The sequence below is a fragment of the Typha angustifolia genome, chromosome 7 (assembly GCF_048772165.1).
Source record: "Typha angustifolia cultivar Huaian chromosome 7, ASM4877216v1, whole genome shotgun sequence".
NCBI classification, from domain to species: Eukaryota; Viridiplantae; Streptophyta; class Magnoliopsida; order Poales; family Typhaceae; genus Typha; species Typha angustifolia.
In genome coordinates this window covers 5,010,792-5,037,431 of record NC_133245.1, presented here as the reverse complement: position 1 = coordinate 5,037,431, position 26,640 = coordinate 5,010,792, and the positions used below count along the sequence as shown (strand labels likewise).

Here is a 26,640-nt window from a genome sequence, read left to right as displayed (position 1 = left end):
TAGAGGAATCATGCACAACTTTAATTTTATACTAAGTAAATTCCTTTATTTTATTTGTGACTAAAGTAAAAAATAGTCAGAGTTTCGATCAAAATTAATAGATCATGCTTAAACGACTAAAATATCATGTTATAAGAAATCGAATAATTATCAAAACCACATCACTTACCCTTCTCCCTAATCAATTTATCTAATAAATATAACAGGTGTATCTTAATGATTCGAACAGGATTCTGCTCAAGTGGGATGAAAACTTTAATAGTTTTACTTTAGTCATAAGTATAAAAAAATTATACAGAGATAATGTGATTTTATACACAAGTGTAGGGAACTAAAATGCATTTAATCTGTTTTTTTAATTAATCATAAGTCTATATGTTGTAGGTTAGACAGAAAACCTAATTATATACACTTCTTACAACTATACTAAACCTCCTAAGAAATAAACTAAAATGAGCTCAAATCATGCCCACATAGTATTTCAATCTCAATGCTTATAATAGACAATAGAACATATTATCTTCATTTGATAAACTTGATGCATTGATACTGAAATTGGACGAGCAGATAGATAAGATGGTATTATGTTATGACAACATATTTGATATAGTGAATAAAGGGGTTTAATATGTAAATCTAGCACTAATTGTAGCGCCTCCCCACTGCAGCAAAATAGAAAACAGAAGTTCGAGAGTAAATTAAACTCTAACTATCATATTAAATAACTATTTAATCAAAGAAATTAAAACACAAGGTAACTAGGGGTTGATGCATCAAGATTTATATTATATTCATCAATTGCAACACATTCCTACAAATGAAGTTAAGAAAGAATCTATGGATTATTCATCCCTGGCCCAATGTCCTGGCTTTTCTTGTACATGGTTACTATGATGATAATTGTAGTGGGCGTTACTGTGAACCTTTTAGTTTTGACTTTTGGAGCACTGTTTGGCTTTTGGTGCAGGCGAATGACATCAAATCTTGGGGGGGTCCAGAATAGCAGGAGCTTTTCAACCTATTAGAATTTAAAATATAAAAATTATTGTTAACGGTTTCAAACTTTTAGAGTAGTCGATGAGTTAAAAGATTAATATCGTAGCATTAATTACGGTTTGAAATCTTATAATACATCTGTTATTTAAAATATAAAATATCTATCTATTTAATTTAAATATATTTCGATGAGCTAATCAAATATTTAAAATCTAAAAATAAGAGTGTTAAAATATAAAATATAAAAACTATTATTTTATAAATAATTTTTTTTTAAACCAATCGGTGAGTTAACACAATTTTATCTCTCGCTCCACCATCAACCCTAATAATCTTTGCCCTTCTATTAATCTTTTTAATGATACAGTATCTTTAACAAGCCCCCTTACATGCGAACATTAATATGGTACAAAGATTGTGTTGGATTACCGATTAGTGCAAAAGCCTTCATTATTTGTGAATTAATTCATTATTTATAAGTAACATCTAAAAATTATAGTTTCTCTAGAAATATATATATATAAATGTGATCAGCATGCATAAATTTGAGCTAGGTACATTAATAGGTGTGATAATTTGTCACACATTTCATTATCATGATGTTCATAGATTCTTCATTTGCATTTAAAACTTATATTATACCTACAAAATGAGATGTTAGATTAGAACCACTAATGTAAAAATCATTTTTTTTTCTTTGGTCTTGATTTCATGCATTAAGAATGAATTTAATGTTGATCTTAACACGCAAATTGTCAAAGCCGGCAAGTTTTGCGTGTTTAAGTGTAACTAATCATGTATTATTTATTTTCATATTGGCAAAATGATACTCGATGAATCTAACCTGATCCACAATGAATTGCGTAATTGTTACTTAATGATTAGATTCTTTAAGATAATAAAGATATGATAATTATATTAAACATATGTATATTTTATTATATTTTTATCATCTCAAATCTAATTAGTATTATTTAGATATATTAAAAAGCTTATAAAATTCTCTATAACTTTATAGATTTTTAAATTCGATCTTTAATTTAGTCAAATATAAAGTCTTAAATAAAATTATAAGGGGAGTAAAGTGTTATAAATAAAATTATAAAAGGTGAACTAAATTTAGACATAATCAGACAAGATAAAAATATAAATTTTCTCCTACAATAAAATAAAGCCTTAGTCACAAATCAAGACCACATAGCATAAATTTGGAAACCTAGTAATCAATCATATGGATCTCTACAACAAAAATAAAAAATACATGAGGATCCCTATGATATATATAATATATTTTCACTAAAGAATGAGAAAGTCAAAAGAAGCTCAATTTCTTTACATATTTTTTTTAATAAAAAAATCTCCAACTGGATGACAAAAAGAATTGCTTAATTATGGATAGAATCAAGCAACAGGTCACCAGACAGGATTCACTAGATCTTGACACAATATTAATAGTAGTATTCTAACTATTAATGATGACAACCATCAACTTGGTCCAAGTACTACAGTAAGCTCATAGTAATTGAAACCCTAAATGACCCATACTCCTACCCTTAAATCTTTTATGACAATTGATTAAAAAACTTTCAGAATTTTGCTTTTATTATCATTTACAGCGTATATTATGAATATTCATCATTTAATTCTTATATTTTAAGTTTAATCATCAAAACGATCATAATATTAGGTTTTTTAATCAAAGATTATTATATACACTACCTAACTATAGGTATAAATTACTAAAGTGTCATCGTTAAAGTAAGGCTAATTAAGCTATCTAAATTTTTTAGTTTTAAAATTAGTGGTATATTCTTCATTTCGGTTGGGCGTTAAAGTTAATTCAGGGTAATTTTTGAGAATTAATCTTATAATGTAGGGTCAGATGATAAATATCGATGAGATAGGGTATAAATGAAAATAAAAGCAAAACACAGGATATTTTTTTTATTAATTTCCAATCTTCTATGAGCTGTCCAACTATTTCTTATTGCTTTTGAGGAGGGCTAGTAGATGAACATAATGTGGATCAATACATTGTAACATGAAGTAGATTACCTGCACTTTTGGCTGTGTATAGTTGTAATGATCATGACTCATGAGCCAGGAATATGCTTTACCATGTTATTGCTTGCATAGTTTTATAATAGTTTTTTAAGTAACAAAGATAGCTAGGTAGTCATCAACAAAAGATCCAGATCTATCCTGAGAGAGGAGCATGGATAGGTCTGGCAGTGAATTATTAAACCCAATGACATAAGTTCTGAAGGTTAGAACTAGATTTGGCGAACCAATTAGCAGGGCGGTTAGCTTCGCTAAAGATTTGTCTAAAGAAAATTTCTTGGAAGATGTCTTATTCGACAGATGTTAAAGAATTTTAGTAACTAATGTCGATCATCGCGTTATTCCTTGCAATCTAAGAATAAATTTGAGAGCAATGTACAGCTACTCCTTTCTCTTCTTTCTATTGTTTCCTTCTCCTGTGATGCAGCTAGAGATGTAGTTGTGTTGGAAATCTCTGTAGCAAAGCCCTGATAGATAGTAACTTTGTTAACAGAATAGCAAAGTTGTGTGGCCTTAAGGGAAACATACCATGATTCAGAACCTTTAGGATAGATGAATAGCTAAACTCAAAGATCTCAAATCCTTTTGTCTAGAAGGAGCACTTCATTGATTAGTCTTCATAAGATGAGATGCCAGAAACTCTAGTTAGATCTTGATTTGCAAATGGAAGGCAATTGGCATGCAATGTTTCTTGATTTACAAATGGGAGGCACCCACACTTAATTTTAATGCTGCTTTCAGGGATATATGCAACTCTAGCGATAAATGTCTGAAGTTTTTAAGTAAAACACATACATCTGATTGAATGTTTTTTTCGACATTTAGACGTAATTCACAACAGTGGTAATAAAACTAGGAACAGTTTATCATGTAAATGACATCCTAAATAACCATGAAATAGAACTTGCAGTAATTTATCTGCATCCTTCCACATATTAATAGACAACTTTTGCTTTCTTCCATCTATGAATACTCAGGCAAATATATGTTCCTATTTCCAATTGATAAAAGTTTCTTTTTATATCCTTAGATCATGACAATTTTGTAAGCTAATTCCTTATCAATTGGAAATAGGAGATTAATAAACTCTACTGGACCTGCAACTCCTTATCCATTCAAGTTACCTGCATTACATTTACTCTGATCTCAAAACCTTCTTAGGAATCTATTTATTATTTAGTAATGTCATAATATGGACAGAGAAAGTAACTCTACTGTATGTTCTAAGATACCCTAGAGAGTTTTCCCATCTCTTCTCTACTTAATTATCAAAGCTATAATTTATTCATTTAAAAGTCGAAACATATCAATATCTATGAAAGGTTTTCTCCAATAGACACCAAAGTAATTTGACAACCTAAAATAATGCATGGGTTTGAAAGGACACAATCATATTTGGACCACTGCTGCAGTAGAACTATGCACGCAGAATTAGATGATAACTTTCTGTTGATTGTTTTAGAAAACTTATTGAAAAAAATTGCTATATAATGGTGTCTTTATTGCAGTATAGAACTGCGCAACTACAAGTGTTGTCTTCTTCTCCATTTTTTTCTCCTCACATATATTTGCATGCAAGATGACAAGCAGCTATTCAAGACATTCCTATCCTTTCATGGTAGAGTAGATAAAACATAGACAGCAAGCATTGGGCATAGCATGAATCCTTATCATCTTCTCTGGCATGTTGCCATAATGCCACTAGTATTATAAATATCATCAGTTAGTATATGATGCTTGCTGTATATGTTTGTTGGTCGTTTCCAGAGACTCCCTCCTCTCCTGTCCTACTATCAAAATTTAGTAGAACTAAAAATTGAACTTGAATTATCTCATCGCGTTCTTATCTGAATTGTTTTTATTCTATTATATATTGTTAGACAACATTCTGACTCAGAAACTTATAGCTCTTTCAAATGACTGTAATTCTTATAATTTATATCGTCAAGATAAGACCTCATGATGTAATACTATGTTAGATAACCGGTTTACTTAAAAGCTAACCTTTCAATATAGTTGATGATTGCTTGATTTTGGCTCAAATTTGATAGCCTGACTTCAAACTTGTTCCATAGTTCCGGTGTTCATATGGCCGTCTGAATGAATATTGCCTACGTTTCACTACTACCTCAGGACATTGATGTAGATAGATAACTACAAAACCTCCATGATCTTCACATTGCAGCTCTGGTTAGGAACTTGATCTTGGATAATAATAATCTCTTCCTTTTTCTTTTTATTGACTACTAGCATTATGATATCGAAGAGATATTTAAAAGCCCTCAAAATGAAATAGCATTTGTTAATTTCATACAGGTGTTACATACAAATCTAAAAACCTCTCTCAAGCGGATTAGAAAATCCTAAAAGTCCCTTCAAATCTTTCCAAATACGACCTTGAGAATGTACAAAGAGCTTTTGAACACTTCTGGATAGTTTGCACTCTAGCTAATCTATCTACGATCATTCAAACACCGAACACGATATTATTTATCTTCATAACCAATATTTATTGATATTGTTCATCAACACTATTTATTGGCACTATTCATCTCTTTAAATAATTTAAGATACATCTACCTTTTGTCATGTATTTTGACACAACTTATACATTATAAATTAAAAAATATTTAATAATTATAAAAACTAAGAGTATCTATTGATAAAATTACTCATAATACGATTATAGAATACACAGAAACTACTAAGCGCATCTATCAATTAGACACCAAGTCCTCACTGGCATGGTTCCCAAGATCCGAAATCCGAAAATACTTATATAGTATAAGGTTAGTCTCTTATCTACTAGAAATAAATAAATAAAATACAAAAATAGATTTAGATTTATATTTACAAATTTTACTCTTGATAACTTAGTAGATGTATCTTCTACATTTAATTTTCATATTATTAGTATTACTATTGCTACAAATATTCCTACATATTTGCAGTTCTTAAATTTCTAATTATTAATTAAATATATAAATGGTCATTACCTAATTATATAAGATTATAATTATGGATTTCTTCTATGTGCAGAAATATGCATACGAGTATCAGAAATAATCATAAATTAACCACTCTAGTCGTTATTCTTATATAAATGTTGATGTAAAATAAAATATAAAAAAAACACACACACACACATATACATTTATAATTACATGCATTTATTATTTAATTGTATTTAGTTTTCAGTTTATCATATAGTTTCTATTATCAAAGTATATTTTATTACGTTAGAATGCACAAAATTATATTTCTGATGCACATTATAGTTTATTATTATAAATAAAAAAAGTAAATATGATTAAATTACAAAAGCCCTGTTTCTACCTATCTATTTATTAGGTAATTATTAAAACCACTAATTTCAGGAACTTAATCTAAATATATAAAAATGAAAAAAGACAAAGGAAAAGATTAAAAAAATATGGTTAATTAAAATTTGATCTCTGTAATTATTACTTAATATTATTTTCACATTTCAAGAAAAATAGAGATAAATACACTTTTGAATTACCTCGTAAGTCACTAATGATGCAAGATGGTTGCACACAATATCTACATTTTAAAATAAAAATTTAATATACCACACAACCCAACCTAGTAAATAATAATTATATCATGCCTCGACCAAGGGAGTTTGTGGTTTTCACTATTAGCTATGTATTGAATTTTATCTCGATAATAAGATTTATATTTTACTTCGGCAGTCTTTGTTTGAACAATTTTATCAAAGTCATGTACTTGAACTCATTAAGGGCGTTCGACGCTTTCGTTGAGACTATCACTTCATATGATTATCGTCTTTGAAGTTATAAGTAGCAAAGGGCATGCTTTTGCCTAGACTTGATATCTTACAAAGTTGTAGAGCTAATAATGTCTTTATCTTTATTATTATCATCGTGAGGAGATGACTTATGTTGACAGCGACAATCAGATTAGGCTAGAATCAGGTGGAAATCGTCGAGCTCATCACCGTTGTGTTGGTTTGTTTTTCCTACGCTCCAACGCTGACTTCGACATCTTTGGTCATATCCAAGGCTGAGCGAGTATTAGAATTTACCACTTTTATGCGACTATCGTCCTTATTTAATTGAGGCCAAGTTGCTTACTTATCCATCACCATTAGACATAGAGTTACAAGTTACGCTGATGTCGATTATCACTTAGGTGGCTGTGCCTTTCATTATCATTTTTGGTGTACATGAGTTCCTTGTGCTTAAGGGGCTTGTCATGCATATTAAATATGTTTTTGGATCGCTTGACATGTTGGAGTATTTTAACGATCAACTCTTCTTCACTATCCTCTTTGTCCATGAATTAGATTGTGTACTTTAACTTTTTGCTCCTTAGGCAATCGTATGCCCAATGATTTTCATCACAAATGTAACAGAAAATCTACTATTTTAAGTACTAAGATTCAACTTTCTATCTCATCTTTTAACATCTTTCTTGTTGGCATCTCTCATAGTAGCATAATTGCTAACTTGCTACGTCACTCGTACTTGGCAGCTTTTCAGTGATGGTGATAATAGTGTTTAGGTCATTAATGCCATAAGCTACCAATTTTTTATGCATCCACTACTGTAACTCATCAAGAAAGAATATACAATCATTCTCTGACATGTTTGAGATGGACAAAATCTAATGAGCGATTATTTAACATAGTGATCAATAAAATCCCTCATGTTTCAGCCTCCATAATTTCTTTCAAGCTAAGAACTTGATGTTCTTGGAATAGAATTGTACATTTAGCTTGTACTTCATCTCCACTCAATTGGACATAGCAAAGACCTTTCTTGATCTCTCGCGGCCGTTGATATCACCATAATATATCATTATTAGTGAAGTATATGAATACGATTTAGACATTCTCTCCATCGTCCTCAAACCGTAAAGCCTTGAGGTACTGCTCCATGCTTCATAGAAAGTGCTCAATCTCTTTTGTGTTGCGCATGCCCCTGAACCCTTTTGAACTAGGTTTTCAAGTCAGCTGAGGTCGAGGGGAGGGCTAGCCTTTGCTGCCCATTGATAATTCGAGTTTTGGTCGGGCCGGGCCTAACTTGGGTCCAAGCCCGGGCATAAGGGGGTTAGGCCATATGATTAACTCTAACGTCCATAGCTTCTTGGACACTTTTCTTCATCATTTGCATATTTTCTTTGAAGTCAATGTAAATAAGATGTCTATTCTTTTCGAATGTAATATGTACAATATTAGTTTTAGAGGATAAACTATAATATCATTTATCATGAACTTAACCATTTACTAGACTCATGAGTCTATGTGGCACTTTATCTTCTTCACAAAATACTGTCAACCTTAAAACAACTAGAGTATAGAGGCAAGAGTAGAGAAAAAAAGACTATAAGAAATTATGAAGGTTGTAGGAGAAAATGTTCTCTATTTTATTACAACAATTTACTTACATTAAAATTAGATACCTTATATATAGAGGGTTGACATTTTATATAAAAGCTAAAATGACACAAATATAGGTATATAAATTGTTTGAAGGCTCAAAACAAGGTTATATATTTAGTTATCTACTACCCAACAAACTGATGCATACCAAAGAATTGTAAATACTTTTCTATCTTGCATTACCCTATTTGTCTATTCTAGGAGCCATATCATCTCCTTGGTTAGTAAAGGTACCAAGTGACTGATTTAGTTGCCAACAAATTAATAATAGTTACTGTAATTTATTTATTTCATTATCATAGCAACAACAATCGAGATAAGTGTGTGCCCCTCCAAATTATAATATTATTTCTCAAGACTAATTTAGTCACAACTTAGTTTAGGTCTTTAGCCACTTAAGTTTTGACTAAGGTTTCGATTAGACGTGACACTTATCTTTTAGTAGTATACGAAATAAAAATAGATACTTATTTGACTATCAATTTAGTTCTCATTTGAGAAAAAAATAATAGAAATCATTATCTTATCTCTCACGATCTCATAGCTCAATTGAAAGAGTTGTCTAATTAATTAAAATAAATAATTACTGAGAGTTCTTCAAATTATCAATGAACCTTCAAGAATTATTTAAATATCACACTTAATCTCTCCAATATTGTGAAGTTATGTAGGTGTTAAAGGTTAGGTGAAAAAATAAATCTTATAATCCATACAGTTGTCATATGCATCCAACTGTTTCAATTATATCGTATAAATGGATTATTAAATATGAGGGGCAATTTCAAAATCATTGAACATGTACGATATAGGCTGGTCGAAATTCCAGTAAGTGACGGTAATTTTAATGAACTTGATTTTGACTTTATTATTATTCTCTTTATACAGAGGAGGGGGATAATATTGTATTTTTAGATATCAATCTCATAAGGCGCTATAGGTCAGAGGCACTCTTTAGGCTTGTTCCGCCACGTCTGAGCAGGAACCTCTCATCCAATGTCCTTGTTCTTTCATAAAAATTACAATACCGATCTCACCACCTTATACGACAGTAGTGGAGGTGCCACACTGTGCCTTTTCTTTCTGATTATTTTATTAGGAATTTATAAAGGATGGAGGTGCTACGAGAATAAAAAAAAAAAGGTTACCACGATATTTGTTTTTTTATTTTCTTTCCGGAGACGGTACGTTAACGGTGACTTCCGTTAAGTAGCATGGATAGGAGAAAGAGGTAACCTTACCGCTTACGGAATCCCTCGTTCCAGCGCGCACTGACAACGAAACGCGAACCGTCCGATCCGGACCCCGCTCAAGCAACCGTACAGGTCCATATACAACGTAGTCAATTCTCCTGCTCCGTCCGATTGGTAATCAACGGTTCACATACTATACCCACCAATTATTCGTCCGTTGGGGCAGTCTCGTAATTTACTCCTAGTACTAATAGTTTTATTTAATTCGTCGGCGATCTCCTGGATAATATCTCTCTCTCTCTCTCTCTCTCTCTCTCTCTCTTGCTTGGAGGCTTCGGTGCAAAGAAGAGTGTAAAAGGAGGTCACGGGAGGAGAGCTCTCGCCATCTCCCCAGCTCCGAAATTAGAAACCCTAACCCTAGAAAAGGAGTAGGAAGAAACATAAAGAGGAGAGGAATCGAAGAGATCTGAGGTCGAGATCGAAGCAGAGGAGGCGAAGGGAATCGATCTCTCACGGGGTCTCGTGGGCGCGAGCCGTAGCCGTCCCTTTCCTCCAACGAACCCCTTCGCGATCCATCCAGGTGTGCGATCGGATAGAGGGGTGTCTGGTTTCGCGCCACGTCGCCCGAATCGAGCTTCGATTTCTCAGATTGGGATGTGGAGGAGTGCGTATTTGATGTGAGAACGGCGGAGGTCGAAGGAGGAGGAGGAGGAGAGGATGGATCGTGCGGCGGTGACGGTAGGGCCGGGGATGGATATGCCAATAATGCACGACAGCGATCGGTACGAGCTGGTGAAGGATATCGGATCGGGGAACTTTGGGATCGCGAGGTTGATGAGAGACAAGCAGACGAGGGAGCTCGTCGCTGTAAAGTACATCGAGAGGGGCGAGAAGGTCGGTGTTTTTTTGTTACAGCTCCTTGCTTTAGTGCGTAAAGTCCATATCTTGATGTGTTCTAATAGAGTACTTTAGTTGGAAATCTCATTCAGTAGGTTTAATGGGAAAAATCTCGTCTTTAATTTCTTATTAACGACTTATTTTAATGATGCGAAGCAAGTGTAAGGCTCTGTATGTGGAATCAGTTGGTAGGCTTGCGTTATATGTACTTTGAACTGGGTTAATTGGATGAATTTTGGGCCTTGTGGAGTTCTTTCTTGCTGCGACAGTGCTTTTACTGTTTATCAGCAGTATCAAGTTCTAAACGGGTGAAATTTACATTATATATCACTATTAATAGGATACTTGATTCTATTCTATCTTTAGAAACAGGTACCGTGACTAATAAAATACTGTTGCCTATTTGTAGAAGTTATTGTTAGTTGACAATCTTGGTCCTCATTCCCCTGCTTTAGAAATTAGGAGGCAGGTGGTACTGTTTTAGCACCCATGATTTAATTTGTTATCAGTCCAAGTGGAAAGTTTACGTGATTCCAAGTTCTTCTCACTTCTTGTCAAAGAGAAACAAATATTCTATCAACTGGTACTGTTATATCCTTTCTCTGCAGTTTGTATTCCTGATAAAGCCAGCCGAGTGCTTGAGTTGGGTGATTATAATGAAGTTATTGTACATGTTCTTCTAATTGATTAATTGCTCCCCTTTAGTTGTTACAAACAACAATCTGATCAAAGCTAGCTGAATTCATTGCTGTAGTAAACTTTGCAAGAACTCTCTCTGACATGTTGAATAATTGCACAATTGTTTTGTTGTACAGATAGATGAAAATGTTCAACGTGAAATAATCAATCACAGGTCTTTGAGGCACCCTAACATTATCAGGTTCAAGGAGGTATGCATGATTTTTATGATATTGCTTGTATGTTAACAGGAAGGAAGAATACTCATACATATAGTTCTCCCTAAATTCAATTCTAGGTTATTCTTACTCCGACTCATCTTGCTATTGTCATGGAATATGCTTCTGGAGGTGAGCTCTTTGAGCGCATATGCAATGCTGGGCGCTTCAGTGAGGATGAGGTTTTCATATGCTTACTACTATTTTGTTCATATTCACCAATTATTTTATTAAACTGGACTAAATGCCTTTTATTTTCTCTTGTAGGCACGCTTCTTTTTCCAGCAACTTATATCAGGGGTCAGCTACTGTCATTCCATGGTATTTAATAGCATTTTTCTTTCAATTATTTTACTGCTCTATTTTAGGTTCTCCTATTGATTAGATTATCTTTGTGGATCTTTATTCTCAAGCAAGTGTGCCACCGGGACTTAAAGCTGGAGAATACATTGTTGGATGGAAGTACTGCTCCTCGTTTGAAGATATGTGATTTTGGCTACTCCAAGGTACTTAATATTTATCTGTTAGGAAATTCATTACATCTGTCTGCTTGGCATTAGGAACTTATTTCCTACGTGTGCCTATGCTGTAGGTTCATAGTATGTCTTACTGTCCCTAGCAAAATTTCTGATGATCACACATATTACTAATGGCTGCTTGTGTGAATTCTACTTAAAAAATAAAAAAAAATAAAAAAATTTGTGTATCTTGTTTTTTATTCTCTAAACACTCTTTTTTGTCATAACTTTGACTGTCTGCATTTGCAGTCATCAGTTCTTCATTCACAACCAAAGTCAACTGTTGGAACCCCTGCATACATTGCTCCCGAAGTTCTATTAAAGAAGGAATATGATGGAAAGGTATATCATTATTTCAAACTGCATGCTTGTCCTTTAGTTCTTTCTGCTTTGTGCACCAATAAAGTTGTCACTGGAAATCCGTTGTCAACGATAATAATTGCATATTCTGATAATTACTGACAACAAAGCGGTGGGCTACTATGATGTAGTAAATGCCTGTAATGTGCAGATTATGTTATTTACAAGGATGTTGTGAATTTCATTAATCTAGTAAATATAGTATGCTTTTAGCAACTTTATCATCTTCTCTGAGCTTGTTACTATCTGTGAGCTTTTGATGTGCATCCACTTCTAGCACCTTCATATGCTTGAAAGTATGCAGCTGCTTCACGGGGTTTGGTGTAGACTTTTGTGTCCCTTAAAATTTTCTTGCCATCTAAGTATCTACTTGGCTGAGGAAGTTGATGTCTAGAAAGTACTAGTCCTAGTAACTACTGGCTGTTGATTATGCAGATTGCTGATGTATGGTCTTGTGGAGTGACTCTTTATGTGATGTTAGTGGGGGCATATCCTTTTGAAGATCCAGAAGAGCCAAAGAACTTCCGGAAAACTATTCAGGTCTAGACAATTACTGTTTCATCACATGTCTTATACATTAGCTAAAATATTTACTTTATATTGCAGCGTATATTGAGCGTGCAGTATTCAATTCCGGATTATGTTCACATATCCCCGCAGTGCCAGCACCTAATTTCAAGGATATTTGTCGCCAATCCTGCCATGGTGAGTTCTATATTATAAAGTGAGTTTGCTTGGAAGCCTTTGAGGTTCATTTTTTAATTTGTGCATAGGCTATTCAATGTTCTGGTTCATAATAATCTTATTATCTAAACTTTTATTTTATGTCAGAATGTTGTATCTTACTAACTCAAGGTACGATTTATAACATTTTCTTTTTGAACAAAAATTGGGTGGATCCTTTTTAAGCTAAATGGATCATGTTACTACCCAAAAACAAATCATAGATTATCCATGTTGTAATTAGGAGTTGCATGCTTCTTTGGGTGGGGATCAATTTGGTTCAAGGGTGTGAAATATATTAAGTGACTATTAGGAAATTTGGGAGTTTAGAGAAAGACTTGGCATACGAGAGGTTCATTTACATTTTTAGCTTTCAGGGCTGTAACACCCACGCAATCAAGTATTCTCCTTAGAGGTCTTGAAGTTATCTGAATTTATTATTGCCTCTGTTTAGTTAGAGAGAATTAGTTATGATAATCACTGAAATTACTTTTTCAAATGACTTGGTTGCTTGTTTCTAGTTAAATGTTTTGCCTCAATAGCATTATGACAAAATGGTTATAAAATGTTAATGCCTAATACTATGTTGAATAGATTCTTTTACCTTCTACTTTTGCAGATTTTCTCATTTTTTTAAAACCTAATATTTTTCTATCATGTGCATTTGCAGAGGATTTCGATCCCTGAGATCCGAAACCATGAATGGTTCTTGAAGAACCTTCCTGGTGATCTAATGGATGACCACATGGTGAGTAACCAGTATGAGGAACCCGACCAACCAATGCAGAGCATCGATGAGATAATGCAGATCATAACAGAAGCGACCATACCGGCAGCCGGCACTCGAGGAATCAACCAGTACTTGGTCGACGGCCTTGATTTTGATGATGACATGGAGGATCTGGAATCTGATCCAGAACTTGATGTGGACAGTAGTGGGGAGATAGTGTATGCTTTGTGATATTGTGGATACATCGCACGCTAAGCTAGCACTTTTTTTATATTTGAGATGTTTAGTGGAGCAGGATGTTTCTGAACATTTCTATTTGCTCACCCTTATGGGGGCTTGTATTTAAGTACACAGCTTCGAAGCTGTCACATGCTGTATGTGTCATGTGTGAGCAGGTTTGGTAAATGCCCTCTCTGCTGACTTTGTTCGTGTTGTTTATTATTCTGTTATATGTAACTATGGGTACTTAATCTACATGCTTCATGATTATACAAATTATGTTAGTTTTTTTCTGTGTTTGTGTACCATTTCATCTCAGCTCATCATTTGAGCACTAGGACTATCGAAAGTTTTACCTGTGAAAGCTAGGTGTATTAAAACAGAAATAAAATACAAGAATTAACATTGCTATATGTTGAGGCTATGATTTTTTTAGCCAACGAGCTTGGATACGCCAACACTGTAAGACAAGATTAGGAGCTCTTTAACTCTGATGCTGTTTCATCAATCATTTATAGATCCAACACCCACATGAACAACTCTTTTCACCGCCCTATTAGGTTGTCCTATTTGCATTGGTTTTCATCAATCCCTTCGAAAGTATTCTCTAAATTTACGGCCCAATCTAGGCTGACAGGGATTTATCTTCATAAATCAGACTTGTTTAGATTTCTCATGTGAATATAGTACTAGACATACATCTGAGTATTTGACATAAATCTTGTTTAGATTTCACATTAACAACTTTTATCACCCTATCAGGTTGTCCTATTTGCATCCAATATATTTATCTACGGATATTTTGTTCGTAGGTTTGAATGAAAACTATGATTATATATATAAAGTCCATTTGACTTTCCCTACTCTGTATTCTCGAATGGAACAGCCCAGTGAGTGTTAATTTATAGGCCAGAATCCAAATTGACAGGGATTTTATCTTTCATAGATCAATTTTGTATTGGATTTCTCATATAGTCATGTGATTAATTGTTCTCTTTTAGCTCTTGACTTCACTGATATGCAAATGGTGCATGCACCAGGTAGCATATTTCTACTTCCTGCTTTCAACCATGATAATATGCAGCCAGAGTAGCACTTGGAATTAAAAAAAAAAAAAAATCTTGTGAACCACATGTGGGTCTCCGGTCACTCTATTGATTAATTTATACACATATTATACATGGGGTTGGATCTAAACAATTGCAATAAATTATACATTATTCTACAAGCCAGTCTAAATTATAACATTCCTCTGCTACCTGAACTCGAAGATCTGGTATGCTGACTTCTGTTTCTTTCCAAAACAAAGCCATGTCTTCGTCACATACCACATGACCAAGAGATTTCAATGATGATGAGGACCTTGGAAGATTCCTCAGCTGTGAGCATTCTCTCATGTCAATCTTCTCCAAGCTGGTTAAGTGGCCAAGCTCATCTGGGAGATCTCTCAGGTTAATGCTCTGAGATATATCAAGATACTTCAACTTTTTCAGACGACAAATTGACTGCGGAAGCCTCATCAGAGCTGGACAAGCGTAGACCCTCAGGATTTGTAGAGAATCAAGCTTACCCAATTCATATGGCAGCTCTGACAAATCATGGCAATTCGAAATGCTTATACTGCAGAGCGAGCTGACTTCGCATATGCTGGAAGGCAACTCTTTTAGGTCAACGGAATGATCAATTGTGAGATCTGAGAGGCGAGGAAACGTCATTCGGAGATCCATCTTAGATCCTTTGAGGCTGTTGTATAGTTCACACATCACAAGAGATATCTTTCGCAAGTTTTGAAGAGGTATTGTCGTTCTAGGCAGAGGTGGGAGCCTAATTCTCTCAAACCAGAGGCTCCTCAAGTTATTCAGGGTTGTAAAGACAGATAGGTTGCCTAGTTCTGCACTTGAGGTGCCATAGTTGATCAACACCAGGGCCTTGAGGTTTGGCATTGTCCCCATGAATGGAGGCAGAAAATACATGCTTGAGGAGAAAGTCAGAATGAGAACCTCAGCTTTTGGGAAGTACATTTGGAACCAATCAGGTTCTTTCATTTCACCTGCAATAGGAACATGGCCCACTCAATTCCTTTATCCAGGAAAGCAATCAGGAAGTACTAAAATTTACAAAAACAAGAGTCCAGCGCAAGAGTACTTAGAGCAAATTATTTGAAACAGTCACAGAATTTGATAGGTAACTTGTATATTGCTAGCAAGATGTCATTATTAATGCTCCAATGGCCAATTATGTTTGATAAATTATTATCGTACCTTTTGTTTTTTATCTGGTATCCAGCATATGAGATAACTAGCTTAACATGAATTCAAGGCCAGTGGTCCAAATGGAAGTACTCAAAATCATAAAGAATAGCAATTCTGTCTTTCCTTTTTGTCAAGAACAGGAGAAGAAAAATGAAACGCAAGAATTATGGGTTCATGCTTTCTGGTGGAAATATCAGATGCAATCAAGCCTTCGATAATTGTTATGAAGAATCAGTGGCCTAAGTATTAAAACAGTACTGACTCTTTTACTTCATTTTAGATGCAAACCTACTAGAACATATACTCTATTACTACTGTAGATCCTGTGACCTGGCCTCAATGTTTGCGATGCCGTGGAAACGAAAATAAAAAACATGTGGAATGTAAATGTTGATTCTATTACCTGTGTGAATAGAAACAATCTGAGCCTCAAAGGCCTGATCCTTATTCCTCTCCCAATTTCTTGGAAGTTTTTCTTCTCTCCTTGCCATAACCAACCTCCGACGATTGTTCAAAGGTTCATGACTGTTCATGTGAAGAGCCAGGTCCCTCAACACATCATGCTGAGTAACGAAAAGCTCACTATAATTGGTGTACATGTCTCCAGCTCTATTCCTGGACAGAGAGAAAGGATAATCAGTCAGAGCTGTTCATGTATATTACAAATACTATAATGGTTCTGACACATACTGTGCATCTTTCACCAGTGTGAGGAGGTTTTTGTTCGACAACTCAACAAGTATGGCAAAAGCATCCTCCTCATCGAGATCATGTATTTCCATCCATAGGTTGATTAGCACATCCAGAGGAATTTTTTTATCTTCGGGGAAGGATCCTAAATCTAGAAAACACTCCCTAACCTTCAATGAGAGACACTCGATGCTTGCTGCCATCCGTTCTAGCAGTTTGTTCTCGTGGGAGTCAGATATGGCCTCCCCTCGAGATAACCTGTTCTTGGCACTTGCCCATATTTTTGGAGGCTGACCTCGTAAAGAAGCACCAATAACTTTTAGAGCCAGAGGAAGCCCTTTGCATTCCGCAACAACCTACAGTTCACAAGATCAATAAGTATTATGCATCATAGAGGATAAAAAAGCATATTGGAAGCTAAGATCCATAAGCTTCTAAAAGTTGGTAAGATATCTGAGCAGAATTTAAATGGAAACTCTTGTGCTATTATGATCATACACCAAGTAAAACCTAGAGGTGTGAGTTGTATGGTACTTAATAAATATATTCTTGCGAGAAAATACACATTATATGGCAAAGTTCTTTATGCGAAAAGAGCTAATAGAAATTCTTTTTGAAAGTTTAGGAACAGAAATAATTGAACTAGTGATACCTGCTTCACCAATTTCTTATCAGCAGTGAGTGGAATGGAGCCTTGCTCAAAAGCTGCACGGCAAAAAAGCGATAAAGCCTCCTGTTCTCCTAGCAATTCCAATTCATAAGAGTCATTGATCACTGCAGGAAACTTGAACCTTGACACAACAAGGGTCTTGCATCCAGGTAACTTGAATATAAGCTGTTCGAGTTCAGATAGAGACCACACATCATCTAGTATCACAAGTATTGGTCCTCTGTCTCTTGCACCCAATCTGAACTGCCATTCGGGAATCTGGCTATAAGCACCAATAACCACATTCCCGGTGATCTGTTCCCACAGCTTCAGCTTCAAGCTTTCCAGATTCGGAGATTGTGAGACTGTCTCGAAGAAAATCCTATCATTAAAGTGACCTGAAGAAAAGGAGCCACATGTTTAGAAAAGTAAGTAGGATTAAGTTACTAGTATTTGATAACTGAGTCATCAGAAGTAATCTGGTCGTGAAGTAGTCATAGAAATACAACCATCAACAATTATATTACGATACAGCTTGAAAATAGTTAGTGAAAATTTCTTGATAGGGATGTAGAAGAAAAGAAAAATTAAACCCAGAGTTCATACTTCTAGAGGTCCGCTAACGTAAAGCGAGGAGTTACCATGTCCTCAGTTTCCCAACAATTAATAAGGAAAACTTTCATAACTACCAAGGAATTATTAAATTAATGACTGGTTTCATACTTTCAAGCAAGTAGGAAATAATGATTGTTTCAGAATTTCAAACAGTTATTAAACCAAGTCCGGTGTTCCAACTTTAGTCGAAACAATAGAAGATACGAACGACAATTAGTGATGAAACTTAAAGGAGAAATAAATTTTAACATCTATCGAATGAAAAGGAACGATCTTTGATTTCCTTGTTATAACATACTTGATACGATTAAAACGTAAGAAACGAAGGCAAAGGCAAGAAATACCCCCAAAACCAGATCAAAATCCAATCTTTCTATGACAAACTCACAAATTAGAACAAACCCAATTGCCAAAACCTCAAAAATCCACAGAAGAACGAAAATATTAGAAAGGAAATCGAAACCCATACTTCGAATCTGTTCATCCCTACAAATCTCCTTCGCAAGCGTCGTCTTGCCACTTCCTCCAATCCCGCAAATTCCCACCACTTTCCATCCCCCTGCTCCTCCTCCTCCCCCCATGACCATCCCCTTCACCCTCTCCTTCCCAACTCTAACCCCGGCCCCGACCACCTCCTCCATCCCGATCTCCAACCCCTCCATCATCTCCGCCACCCCCTTCCCCGGCCCCACCACTCCGACCACCGGCGCCGCCGCCACCGCCACCGGCGCAGCTGCCACCTCCTCAACGCGCTTCTCGAGGCGCTCGAGCCTCGCCTCTGAGTCGACCCTCAGGTGGTGGACGTCAGCGAGAACGTGCGCCGGCATCTGCCGGGCGACCCAGCGGGAGATCCAACGGTCGACCTTCTCCATGCGGTGGGCGAGCTGCATGGAGCGGTAGACGTTCCACCGCGGCGAGGCGGCGGCGGTGCGGGCGAGCTCGAGAGCGAGGCGGAGGTGGGCGGCAAGGTCAGAGAGCTGCGTCTGACGCGGCTGCGGCAGCTCGACGCCGGAGAGGCGGATCTCCTGCACGATGGGGAGCAGGGAATCCACCGACCGCTTCAGCTGCTCCGCGATCGAGCGGCACAGATAAGTCCGGCGGATAACTTTGATCAGCTCCTTCACCACCTCCGTCGCTATTTCCCCGGCGAAGAAGGTATCCATGGAATAACCAGCTGTTATTCGTCCGTTATCCTCTGCTTCTTATTCCGCTCTTTATTCCACTGGATAAGTGGGAAGTTTTTTATTCACCTCCACCGGAGTGGTGGAGGTCAAAATATAAAGGAAGTCGATAACGGATGATGCATATCGGATTCGATCCGATCCGCCAACTAATTGGGTAGAACTAGTGGGACCCCCTGTTTGATCGCTCCTTTCATTGCTTATATATATATATATATATATATATATATATATATATATATATATATATATAAGAGAAGGTGTTACAATACGATGGATTAAAAGTTAAAACTATCTACTTTTACCGATTTAAATTTTTATAAAATATAAGTGAGTTAATTTGATATTAGGGCATATTATAGTTTATCTACTTACGATTTTGTTCAATTTTAACTTACTATCTTATAATTTCTAAACTTAAGGCAGCTAACCTACATGCGATTTAGACCAAGTTCTAATCGGATAGCTGGCTAGGTAAAAACCGAGTAAGGGTTCTTCTTCTTCCTTCGGTGAGTTGCTCAGGCCTAATGATCCTCTGCCCCCAAAATTTTATAACCTATTTTGACTGTGCAAATGCTAGAATCAATATAGTTTACTAATACTAATATTTTTTGTCATAAGTAAGTTATTAAATGATCAAATTATTTTTACTATTCTAAGATTAAATGGTATTTTTATGAAAATAATTAATATATTCTCGTAAATAGGAGAGTAAATGATCGATTCTTCTAAACTTTTTTAGGTTATAATGTCTTTTTTCCGAACTTTGGATCTAAATGAAACGGTGAAATACAACTAATGATAATTATACCTCTAATAAGTAAATCAGCTCATCAGTAGCAAAATAAAATAAAATCAGTAAATTATTGAAATAGCCTCAAACTACCGTCTCCTCCATTAAATCCGCTGTCATTCCTCCTCCACCAAACCCATTCGAAATCCTCACTCAAACCACCCTTCCGTGCTGTCGGAGAAGGGCCCCCTCGCCCCAGCAGATGGTCGCCGATATCCTAGTCGGAGTACTTCGACGGAGGCAGCAATCCAGTTGAAGAGATGGCTCTCCTTCACCTAGAAGTCGACGAGGCTCTCCTCGCCGACGTGCATCCGCCCCTTGCTCTCGGCGACGCAGCGACCGAGCATCGAGCTGCAAGGAGCCGAGTTGCCTCAACCAGGCTCTCCGCTATTGAATTTAGAGATTCCACCACTACCTCAGTAGAATCCTCCACCCCAATGGCGGGATTCTACTAGAAGTTGCACGAGGTGAGAGAGAGAGAGAGAGAGAGAGAGAGAGAGAGATGAGGGAGAAGGGTATCCGAATGGAGCAATCACATCCGTCGGACGACACACTGGTGGTGGCGATTGAGTGCGTCACAGGGAGCCGTGACGGTAGTCGCCGATGTTGTCGACGTTAAGGCGGGGGAAGGGGCAGGAGGAGAAGGTGGGGGATAGGATTAGGGAAGATGATAAGGGAAAGTAATTATCCTAATTTAATTAAAAGGTTAAAATAGAGTTGCATTTAAATCTCTATTAAGATTAATTAAGTCTGATATAACTCTCAAGAAAATTCACTCGTCCAATTTTTCTCATGGTACACTAACGAAACGGTGGCATTGAAAATTTTCAAACATTTAGAAAGGGACATTATAACTTTGAAAAAGTTTTGAGAGTCTTCGTAAAAACCAGGTATAGTTCAGTAAGTTTTGAGAGTCTACGTAAAAACCAGGTATAGTTCAGTAAGTTTTGAGAGTCTACGTAAAAACCAGGTATAGTTCAGTAAGTGTAAACGTAACTATCCTTTTAATATATCATCTTAGAAGAATTAATCTGAGTTTCAATTCATCAAACCTATCTATTAACTAAATGATTAAAAGCTTCACCCATTCAATCAGAAATGATATCCAAGCCTGTCTCTCCATCCTAGACAGAGGGATGAGTTAATCTCATGTGATAAGGGAAAAGAATGAGAGATGTAAGCAACTGGGAAAGCTAGAGGAGGATTACAAGAAAAAAAGAGGGTGGACCCAGATAGCTAGTAGTGCTTGACTCTTGACTAGAAATTTGGTGGGTGGAAAAGAGTTAGGCTTTGTGGGTCACAGGAAAAGGCCTCATATCTAACCACTAAGAAGACTTCGAGATATCTCGTCCAACTAAGACCGAATATAATTTTCCTCGGTTTATACAGTAATATATTGGATTAGTACGACTTCTAATTGGGGATAGTACTCATATAGTTAGAGGGGTTTGTATTGGATGAGTGTTTTTAGATTTGCATATTAGCTGTGACACTGTTAAATTAGTACTTTTCTTTTAAAAAAAAAGAGATAAAAAATTATTTTTATTATTGATCATGGGCTAATTATAAGTGAAATAAAAATGATTAGTTATTTTTTATTAATAGATTAGATAATTTGGTTAATTCTCTTGAGAAATGGGACACAACGGCTCAAAGCATGCGATGCTCTTGTCGGAAATTTACTAAATATTAATTCTAACATTCACGAGAGTATTTGAACCTATGACGTCTGTTGTGATTGGTAGAACAAAAATTTAGGCTCAAAATTAGTTTCTAACCGAGTCTGATTAGATTCTGGCTCGCTCATGCTCAAGTCAATAAGACTCAAGTTTATTAATATATAATACCAATTTATACTATGTATAATTTGTGACCTCTAAATAACTAAACACAAACCTATTATCTCATTTCTGTCTCTATCTCTGTCTTTACTCAAGCCTTATTTAATTCAAGTTCAAATTAGACTTGAATTGAGCTCGGATTAAAATAGGTTTATCTAATTAGGCTTGGCTCTGGAAAAAAGAAATGTGTAGCTTTCAACTCGCTTAAGCTCAGCTCATTTATGTGAAAATAAGTAAAAGTTGAGGGGGTTGGGGCCAAAGGGTTTAGACTAACTCACCTAACTCTAAAAGCTTTTGAACAGTTAACATAACCATTAACCATTCTATTTATATTTTTCATGGAAAAGTATTCTAATTTGAAAAGATCTTACATCATTGACTAAAGTTGTCAATTTTCTTTAAGTATTATTAACTTTTGATTATCATGGTTAGGAATCTATCCCAATTATTTTATTAATTGACATGGGAGAGAGTGGACCAGGTTGAAGATGGCAATGGAAGCACCTGATTAGAGCTTTATCCTTTATATAAAACACTACTCATGTCAAAGCTTGTGTTAAAATATAAAAGATAAACATCAGTTTAAAATTTTAAAATAGTAAGTGAGTTAATAGTATCAAATCATATTGTTTGAACATATCAAACCTCAATTTATGTAAGTCAAGTCTACTTGAGTAACTTAAGTAGGTTAATAGTTTTATATACATATCTTTCCACCTTCTTACACTATCCATCATCACTAAAATTTCTTTTGTACAAAATAATTGGAGATGTTTAAGTGATAGAAATATGATATGATCTTTGATTCTTGTTAAAGTTATTCCTATTTGTGTTATGTTTGACATTATGGTTCTTCGTTATAAACGTATTTAATATTAAAAAAAAATATCTTATGCTTGACATCCCTAATATGATTAGGCAAGGGATAATAAATTTTCAAACGAGAAACATCATGTCACAAAAGAGTGGGTCAAAGTACAACCTTGTTGTTTTTTGGTGTAGGTTATATCTAACGAGGTGCTAATTTTTTATTAATTTATTTTTCCCTTCTTTGAGCTCTAAGTAATCCCTTTAGCCTCTTAAAATATTGTTTCCTGTGGAAGAATAGGAAATAGATATTTCACTTTAGATCCCTATTTTTTTTTTTATCATTCTTTTGAGCTTTGAAATGCGTATGGAACTTCAATCATCATGCATAGAATTTTTTAAGAAGTTGATTAATCTTATATAAATCAAATTCAAATTTTCTTTTTCTAGATTCTTCGCGTTGATGTTGTCATTGATTTTTGGAGGACTACTTGGCCAAGGGCTCGGGGTTGATTTTTGGAGGACTACTTGGTCGAGGTCTCGGGGCATCGAGCGTTTAAATGCGGGTGTTCAAACAGTTTCACGATGCTACAGACCGAAAGCATCATTCTTCTCCATTCCTTCCACGGTGCTTTTGAATGATATTCAAATGCTCGAAGTTGAGACTAAATTAATTAACGCATTCAAACGTTTGACATCGATTTTAGTTCGATTAAAATTATTTTTGAATGTTTGTTTGAGTTAGGGCTAGCCTCTAAATATGTGAAGAACAGGCTAATCTAGGGTGTTTATGAATATTGTATTTGCCTCTTTTAGAAGAGGTTGAAGATCTTCTATACCTCATCACTCCTAATCTATACTTTCTTTTCATTCTCTTTATCTAATGTCATTTGCCGCCAAGGTTCTCACTCTCCTCCCTCCTTTTACTATCGTACCAACCTAGTCCTTTATGGTCGACTTCCTCCTTCCTACGCTTTCTCTCTAAATCACGGATTTACTCACACCATTCTTATCCCTCCATCACTTCCATTCACATCCTCGAAATCTCTTCATCCCTACACCGACTTCATCATCTCGAAATCTCTTCATCCCCACATCAACTCCATCACCAAACCGCCAACCACCGTCAACTCAATTCATCCCTCAAGGATCGGACCATATCACATATTCAAACACATGAGCTTTAAAAATTTTAATTTTATTTAGGAAAGCTTTCTCGAAGCTAAATAGAGAGAGAGAGAGAGAGAGATAGAATTTTCAAATCCCATTAAAGCTTTTTTCTTCTTCTATAAGTTGTTAAAATTGGCTAGCCCTTTCACCTTCTCATTCTCCATTTTTAAGCACTATATTGCAACATGATTTCCCTTCTACTTATTCTATTGCAACCTACTAAGTGCCAATTCATTTTGGTTTTGGAGGAAAAAAACCTTTACATAATCTCACCTCACCTGAAACACTAGTTTTCTTTGTTAGCAATTTTCTGCTGCAATGAATGCCGTGTCTTAAAAAAAAATATCTATTAAAAGTATTAAATTTTAAAGAGTGGTCTATTTAGATATATAAGTTTCTAATTGCAGCGTATTCATAGTAATTTTATAAAAAATAAAACATATTTATTTTATTTTATATCACATCGAAGATAATTATATTTAAATAAATATAAAAATAATTATTTATAGAATAAATATCTTATTTTGAAAATAATGAAAAAAAAAAACTATCTATCTAGAATGGGTCTATTCTTCCTTAAAAGTAAACGATGCCTTAAATGTGATAACTAAATAAAATAATATTAAAGAAAGTAATAATACTAATTAGTAATCTATTAGTATGGTCAAAAACCCTTTTTTTAAGGTCAAAAGCTTTGATAATATTCTATAGTTCTGAGGGTGTTTCTGTAATTTTCCCAAGATTTTATGGTACCGAAAGTATAAAACGACGCCGGTAGTATGTCAGCGATGATGTCATGCATATTTCCTCCGCGTGCTAAAATAGACATCAATTCAACGCGTTAAGATGGCAACCCCTTGGTAATTAATGGATACATTTTTGCTAGCAAACAAAAGAGATGAATTATATATATATATATATACCCAATCTTATTCCTCTCTCAAAGTTTCTAATCTATGATACTGGAGAAAGTAATTCTCAACCCTTGAAATAAGTGTAGATTAAATAAGTGTAGATTAGGCATAATTATTTTAAGTAGAAGAGTGCTCATACTAATATAAGCTATTCTAATATTTAGTTCACTACTATATAAGTAATAATAATTATATTTAATGTGATATAAAGTTATCATGAACGTATTGGAGATTAGTGATGTTTTAAACCAGATGATGAAAATACTCTTGAGCTGGATGAAAATAATATTTTAAAAATTTCCACATTATGTGGGTATGCGAGGTTATAACCACACTGTATGAGTATACGAGATTATAACTTTGTACTCGGGTGTGTATGTATATGGGGTTGCATTTGGAGAGAAGAGAGAAGAGATAGTAACTATAGCTTATATGATTAATAGTTATATGTTGTCATCTTAAATGCTGAAATAGTAATATTAGATTATTAATAAATAATTTTTAAAATGTTATATGGAATTGTAGTAATAATCCGAGGATTTTTACATAATTGTCATAAAAATATTTTAAAATATCAATCATTACCGCTATATTCTTCCAAGTATCACAATAGTTAAATCTAATTAATCATAATTCAGACCAAACATAGTTTAAAAATAACATTATTTTGCCCGTTCATGAATTTTGTAAATAGTTTAAAATCTATACACTGAAAATAATCTTATATTATGCAAGTTAAAAGTGGTCGATAAATATTATACACTCTAAACTTTAAGAAAGAAGGGAATAATGCTAGAAATATTTTATTCAAAAGTAATCATAATAGTAATTATAAAAAGAAAGTAGTGATAATTACAATATTTTAAAGAATATAATAGCAATTATAATATTTTAAAATTTTCCTGTGGCAATTAAGTTGAACAAGATTGAGCTTATAATCCCCCATGCAAACCATCAGCCTTTTTCAAATTTGGTGTCTCTCTTGTCCTTCTTCAATCTTGAATCTTGAAGAGTATTTTGTCTCCTATGACCTTTTGGTCCTCCTGTCCATTGATGAGTTAGATAGCATCATCTCTCTCTCTCTCTCTAGTGGTTGGAGCTAGAAGAACATCATACACTATGGTTTTTCAGTGAAGGGACTATATAGTCCAGATTGTACTTATATAATAGACAATAATTCTTTAGTCACATGAATATCATTTGGGTATTACACTATTATCATGAAACCCCCCATCTATCCACAGTGATACCATTACTCTCTCATGTGAAAATAATAACTCTGTGGATGGAACCACCACTACTAGCTCTTAGGGTGTTTGGCCTTGGTATGGCATTTGTCATTTTGTTTCAACTGCTATTCTTATGACAATCTTTCCATGAATTTTAGTTAGATGTGCTCAGAAATTAAAAGTTAAAGATATCATATTTTTATGAAATATTAATTAGTGTAGGCCCTAGTGATGATAATAGGATAAGATTGTATATATCTCGCCCTCCCTAATTTTCACTTATTCAAATCATCTAACACGTCGTTTTAACATATTCGCACGCTTATGAGTAAGATTGTCAAAAATCTTGAGTCACATCGCAATTTAGAGATGTTAAATAATATGAAATGCCACTACGAGTAAAAATAATTATACTTAGACTTTTTGAGCCAAAGAAAATATCTCTCTCTCTTCCTCCCTGAGAATACTTCCTCAAAATGTA

General features: G+C 34.8%; 2 protein-coding genes across 2 annotated transcripts; one reads left to right on the top strand and one right to left on the bottom strand.

Annotated features, from left to right (window-relative positions):
* The first annotated feature begins 9,977 nt into the window (after positions 1-9,977).
* Positions 9,978-14,311, top strand: LOC140763004 (serine/threonine-protein kinase SAPK10). Its single transcript, XM_073101023.1, has 9 exons — positions 9,978-10,569; positions 11,388-11,462; positions 11,549-11,650; positions 11,736-11,789; positions 11,882-11,974; positions 12,236-12,328; positions 12,782-12,886; positions 12,953-13,051; positions 13,740-14,311. The coding sequence occupies exons 1-9, from the start codon at positions 10,393-10,395 to the stop codon at positions 14,028-14,030; spliced, it is 1,089 nt and encodes a 362-aa protein (XP_072957124.1). The 5' UTR covers positions 9,978-10,392; the 3' UTR covers positions 14,031-14,311.
* Positions 14,312-15,159: 848 nt separating this feature from the next.
* LOC140762414 (probable disease resistance protein At4g33300) lies at positions 15,160-19,480 on the bottom strand. Its single transcript, XM_073100204.1, has 5 exons — positions 18,694-19,480; positions 17,613-18,007; positions 16,961-17,316; positions 16,674-16,885; positions 15,160-16,068 (listed from the first exon to the last, which is right to left on the bottom strand). The coding sequence occupies exons 1-5, from the start codon at positions 19,385-19,387 to the stop codon at positions 15,236-15,238; spliced, it is 2,490 nt and encodes an 829-aa protein (XP_072956305.1). The 5' UTR covers positions 19,388-19,480; the 3' UTR covers positions 15,160-15,235.
* Between the last annotated feature and the right edge of the window lie 7,160 nt (positions 19,481-26,640).